Source organism: Solanum dulcamara, chromosome 10 (genome assembly GCF_947179165.1).
Source record: "Solanum dulcamara chromosome 10, daSolDulc1.2, whole genome shotgun sequence".
NCBI lineage: Eukaryota > Viridiplantae > Streptophyta > Magnoliopsida > Solanales > Solanaceae > Solanum > Solanum dulcamara.
The window spans coordinates 73,690,315-73,696,668 of record NC_077246.1 but is presented as its reverse complement, the minus strand read 5'-3'; the positions used below and the strand labels follow the sequence as shown (position 1 = coordinate 73,696,668).

Genomic DNA, 6,354 nt, shown 5'->3' with positions numbered 1-6,354 from the left:
AAAATAAGTAATTTATTTATTTATTTATTTATTTTATGTTGTTTGTTTAGAAAATAAAATTTATTGTCTAAAAGTGTTTATATACCATCTAGATAAATATTATGAAAGGTGAAGGAGGGATAAGGGTGTGTAGGCGGAAGCACGCAGAGAGAAAATCTCACTTGTCCTGAACAAGTACGTAGAGATTTTATTAGAACTGTGGAGGGAGTCTCAATCGATGTTGGAGGTTGAGGACTACAAGAATGGATTGTGTTAGAGGAACGGAAGAAGTAAAATGTAACATTTAAAAATATTCCATCAAGAAAGTCAATCCTCCTAATTTTTAATTAACTCGTTTCTCCGATTTCAAAATTTTTGATCAATCGAATATAATATCTAAAAAATAGTTTCACCCTACCAAACTCTCCCCTAATCCATTAAGTATTTTTCCCCTCACAACTTTCATTCAAAAAATAACTAATTCACATAATTTTTTTACTCCAAATATCTGTTGAACTCTCTATTCAACTATTTTGGAAACAATCTCTCTCTATAAGATAGGTTTAAACTTATAAGATCACATCAAATATTATTATTATTTCAGCTCCAAATATCCCTTTTCTTTCACATGAAAATTTATCCAATTATATATTTCATCAAAGAATATTATAATAATGTACCAAATTTTCTAAAGTGGCAAGCTCAGGACCACCACTAAGCTTGATAAGTCTTTTTTTTCAACTCAGCCCCATACTAATAAGACCTAACAACAAGTAACTTAGTAGGGGCCTCCCCTTGGCTTCTCCACACCCTCTCCATCAAGAACTAAAATCCATCAAACAGATACCTGACACTATTAGTAGATGTAGATCCTATGTAGAGGTTGACAAGACTTCTAACAGTCAAACCTCTTTCTATTATTTGTTCAAATATTTTATGATAGTTTTAGAAAACTTATAATATAAACATAATACATAAATAGATACCTTAACCTCAATTAACAATAAAACACTCCAACTTACAAGATAATCTTCTAGACACCTTTAAAATTTATATGTCACGTCAGCGTTGAGTGTCCACAAGACATAATAGGGACAAGTTGGAGTGTTTAATTGCTAGTTGAAATCAAAATGAGGTATCTAAATAAGCACTCTCAAAGTTGTGAAGTGCTTACTTCCCAATTAATTTGAGTGTTTGTTCATGTATTATACCTATAATATAACATAACATGACAATCGGTTCCAAAAAGAACTCGATTGTTATAGTGAAATATTATTATATAAGATGATTATCATAAAGGGATCTAACTTTTATATACCAAGACCATACACAACCAGGTCATCTAAAAAATAACTACAAGACTTCGTGAAATATTAATTGTGAAATATTAGTTACGGACTTCTCAAAAAAGTTGTCGTACTAATATCGAATCCTTCGATTACATACTATTTTCGGATAAGGCGACAAACACTCCGACAACTTTTTTGAAAAGTTAAATTACCTGCTATAACATATTAAAATATACCAACTATATGATAGCTGTCGGTGTATATATATATATATATATTTATATTACCTACTATAACATATTAAAATATACCAACTATATGATAGCCGTCGGTATATATATATATGTCAAATCCAAGTTGGAATGTGATCTGGTAGACAGACAGAGAAACACACATGCATTCAATCCCGCGTGGATTAAATATCCTCTTAAAGCCTCTTACCCATTGGGGAAGATAAAATTTGTGGACCTAGTAAAGCTTAAAGGGCATCCACTATAACAGAGAGAATTGAGTAAATTGTTTGTGCAGCCAGCCAGCCATAATATATAATTTTTATATTAGGACACACTGAATACAACAACACTATATACAGTATAATCTTGCACTATATACAGCATAATCTCGTAAGTGGATTTGATAAAGATAATTTGTACGCAAACTTACCCTATCAGATGTTATTTCCGATAGACCCTCAACGTCTCAAGAAAGTAACATGAGTGAAGAAATCAAAACAAAATACAAAACTAAGCATCCTGACAAAAGGAATAGTAACTACAACAAAATAATAAGATAATCAAAATACAAGGACTAATACAGGCATAATACATAAACAAACACTCAAACTTGGCATTAGGGCTGTACAGGACAAACCGATAAACCACACCAAACCGACAAATCGAACCAAACCGGAAAAAAAACCCGACTAGTGGTTTGGTTTGACTTGGTTTGGTGTTTGAAAAAAAAATCCGACCATTATAGGATTGGTTTGTTTTTAACTAAAAAAAGTCAAATCAAACCCAAACCGATCCGATTATAGATATACTACTTTTAAATTATGTTATACATAAAAATATTTATTAAAATGTAATTTATAAATATTTTTTTAAAATTTTTTATAATTTTTATTTTCTTTCTTACATTTAGATTTGAACTTGAGAAGCTCATCTAAATAATATACAAAAAAAGATCATCTTATAAAGTTATATTATAAAGTTAAAACTTCAAAAAGTATTCTGCCTCCATCTTATATGTTGATATTTTGTACTAAAACTCTTTTTAAGAAGCACTGCTCTGTGCTTTTTATTAGATACTATGAAAAATCCGAGAAACCCGAAAAAATCCGAAAAATCCGAGAAAAATTGATATCAAAAAATCCGACTTTTATTGGTTTGGTTTGGTTTATAGATTTAATAACCCGACACAAATGGTTTGATTTGATTTGTAAAAAATTCGAACCAACCCGGTCCATGTACACCCCTACTTGGCATAAGCTGACAAGTAAGCACTCCAACTTTGAAAGTGCACATCGTGACACTTCAAATTGGTCTCAACTGACAACTAAAAACTCCAATTCATCCCACTATATCTAGTGGACACCGGACACTAACGTGGCACATAAATTTTAAAGGTGTTTAGTTGATCATTTTGTAAGTTGGAGTCTTTAGTTGATACAGTGAAGACGAGTTGAGGTATTTAGATGTGCATACACAAAGTTGGAATGCTTACTTGCCGGCTGAGGCTAAGTTTGAGTGTTTGTTTATGTATTATACCAACAATAAATAGTAACGGAAAATAGACGAAACAAGATTAAGATACACTGAAAAGGTTGCAAAAATATAATAGTAGTACATATCACCTTCATATAGAATGGCTTTAAATAAAGAAATTTGGTGACATTGTTTCACCAAAAATGAACACTTTGAATAAATAGTTGGTGTAGAATACCAGATTCTGCAGATAAAATTTGCTCAAAATAGCAAATAAGACATGTTAAAAAAAAATGATATGGTGGTAGTTGGAAGAACAGTAGTGAAGTACCAAGTGACAGGTGAAATTTTTTCTACTTCAAACTAAAACAATCTGAATCCAAAATCAAAATTTTCAATATTTTTCCATAAATTAACATCCACTTTCAAGTTATATAGTCCTCACATGCAGTCCAATAGACCACTTAATTAGTGCCAATTGATAGTGACACTTACAAATTCTCCCCTTTATATATTCTCTTGACCAACCTTAATTTTCTTGAGGCCATTCTACACCCCTTATTTTCAAGAAACTTTGTGTCAACAACCACTTTTAAGAAAGAATGAAGTCATCACCAACTCATTTCTTCTTTAAACATAATAATATGCTTCTAAGGTTTCTTGTATTCATATTAGGCCTTTGCTCAATCAACAGAAGTAACCTCTGTTGTGACCAACTTTTTGTCACCCCTTCAAGTTTCTCAGTGATTCAGTCATCACTGAAACAGTTAAAGATTGAAGGGTACTTTAGTTTCAAGAATATTGATCATGTAGCAAAGGATTTTGGCAACAGATATCACTTCCTTCCATCAGCTGTTCTGTACCCGAAATCGGTTTCAGACATATCATCCACTGTAAAACATATATTTGACATGGGAACAACAACAGACATAACTGTGGCAGCAAGAGGACATGGTCACTCTCTAGAAGGACAAGCTCAAGCTTACCAGGGAGTAGTGATCAGCATGGAATCACTTCGAGCACCAGCGATGCATTTCCACCATGCAGGGGAACTGCCTTTTGTTGATGTCTCTGCTGGAGAACTTTGGATAAACATCCTGCATGAAAGTCTTGAACTTGGATTAACACCAAAATCATGGACTGATTATCTTCACCTTACAGTTGGAGGTACTTTGTCAAATGCCGGAATCAGTGGGCAAGCATTCAAACATGGACCTCAGATCAATAATGTCTACCAACTTGAAGTTGTCACTGGTATGTTCATGCACAGCAAGCCTATTATTCAGGGCAAGTTCAGGGGGGCGGTGTTTGGCCCTGAAATTGATATCATTTTTCACTTTGAAAACAAAAACTACATTTTTTAAATACTCACAATTTTCATGGCCGAACGCCCCCTTTAGTCTTCCCATTTTTTCTATTTTATTCAATAGGAGTACCAATCAGCACTGAGAAGTCATATAGTTAATTAGTAAAAAAGAGATTACATTGTGGACTTGGACTCCACAAAGTCAATAACAGAAGGCAATTCTGTTACAACAAGTCTTCACCTTCTTCTTTTTCTAACTTTTGGATACTTAACTATAAATATTGTGGAAAAATCACATCCCTCCATTTATGGAAGTTGGATCGTAGTTTTTAATAATTGTGGTGTCCGAGCCAGCTTTCACACACCTCAACTAATTCTATGGGATACCTATCACCTCCAACCATCAACAAGTACGAAGTAACTTTGTCCAACCAAGGATAGGACAGATGGGAAGAAATCACCTATTGTCTTTTGTCCATACTGAGATTTGATCTTGGATCGTTTTGTATTGTTGGAGGTTAACATTTTTTTAGCAGGTAAAGGAGAGGTGATTACTTGTTCAGAGGAGCAGAATGCTGACCTGTTCTATGGTGTACTAGGAGGACTAGGCCAGTTTGGTATCATCACAAGGGCTAGGATTGCTCTTCAACCAGCACCTAAAAAGGTAACTTTTTCCAACTCCAAATATCAAATAAGTTAACGTTAATCGAAACAAGATTTAAGGAGGTAGAAAAGGGGGGAACAAGCCAGTAATTTCTACTAAAATCCAATTGTTAACAGGTAAAGTGGATCAGAGTGCTGTATTCAGATTTCTCAACATTTTCCAATGATCAAGAACATTTGATATCATCAAAGGATTCTTTTGACTATGTAGAAGGATTTGCCATTATCAATAGAACAGGATTGCTGAACAACTGGAGGTCTACTTTCAATCCTAAAGATCCACTTCTAGCCAGAAAGTTCAGTTCTGAAGGAAAAGTTCTCTACTGCCTAGAAGTTGCCAAATACTTCAATCCAGAAGAGACAACTAGTACTGATCAGGTAAGATATTTTCTAAAGTCAAGTTAATTAAAGCTTCTAGCTTTTGATAAAAATGTCAACATCTTGACTGTTGTTTTCTTAATACTACAGAATATTGATGTCCTCTTATCTAAGTTGAATTATATAGAATCCACGCTGTTCCAATCAGAAGTCTCCTACGTGGAATTCCTCGACAGAGTCCACGTATCCGAGGTGAAACTCCAAGAGAAAGGATTATGGGATGTCCCTCATCCATGGCTAAACCTTTTAATTCCAAAGAGCACGATTCATGACTTTGCACAAGAAGTTTTTGGGAAGATTCTTACTGACACTAGCCATGGTCCTATCCTCATCTACCCAGTTAACAAATCAAAGTATGGAAATCATTATCACTCAAATAATCTTCTTACAGAATGTATGCATTTTCCTAACATGAACCATGATCACTTTGTGTTGCAGGTGGATAAAAGGAACATCAATGGTTACACCTGAAGAAGATGTCATGTATTTAATAGCATTTCTATCTTCTGCCATGCCATCTTCAACAGGAAAGGATGGACTAGAACATATTCTAAATAAGAACAAGAAGATACTGAACTTTTGCGAAAAAACACATATTGGAATGAAACAGTATTTGCCACATTACACAACACAGGAAGAGTGGAAAGTTCACTTTGGCCCTCGATGGGAAACATTTGCTAGGAGGAAATCCACTTACGACCCTTTGGCTATCCTAGCTCCTGGACACAGAATTTTTGAAAGAGCATCACTCCTTCAACAACAATAACTTCTTCCGATAAATTAAATAGCTATATAGAGTTTTTTACATAGATCTATGGTTATAATGCTCCACAACGTACACATATAACAAAGTTGAAGCATTGTAGCATTCTTTTTCAGAAAGAATATCTTTGTACATTGAATACCTGAAAACTGGCAGCGACTCTGATGCTTGTGCTTAGGGGATTTGATTAAAGATTCAGTAAGATTCCACTCACGGTTGACATTTTCATTTTGCGTAATGGATTTTAATATGGAATTCCAATCTCCAACA

At 33.9% G+C, this 6,354-nt stretch overlaps 1 protein-coding gene across 1 annotated transcript; it reads left to right on the top strand.

The window, feature by feature from the left end:
* The first annotated feature begins 3,397 nt into the window (after positions 1-3,397).
* On the top strand, positions 3,398-6,297 carry LOC129870546 (cytokinin dehydrogenase 1). The gene is made up of 5 exons (XM_055945359.1): positions 3,398-4,228; positions 4,817-4,944; positions 5,061-5,321; positions 5,412-5,674; positions 5,760-6,297. Exons 1-5 carry the CDS (start codon positions 3,577-3,579, stop codon positions 6,085-6,087), a joined length of 1,632 nt encoding a protein of 543 aa, XP_055801334.1. The 5' UTR covers positions 3,398-3,576; the 3' UTR covers positions 6,088-6,297.
* The last annotated feature ends 57 nt before the right edge of the window (positions 6,298-6,354 follow it).

Bases quoted from the DNA above. Each gene is read 5' to 3' on its own strand.
- LOC129870546 (XM_055945359.1), top strand. From the start codon at position 3,577: ATGAAGTCATCACCAACTCATTTCTTCTTTAAACATAATAATATGCTT. The intron at 4,945-5,060 runs GTAACTTTTTCC...AATTGTTAACAG, and splicing joins TTCAACCAGCACCTAAAAAG to GTAAAGTGGATCAGAGTGCT. The intron at 5,675-5,759 runs GTATGGAAATCA...TTTGTGTTGCAG, and splicing joins TACCCAGTTAACAAATCAAA to GTGGATAAAAGGAACATCAA.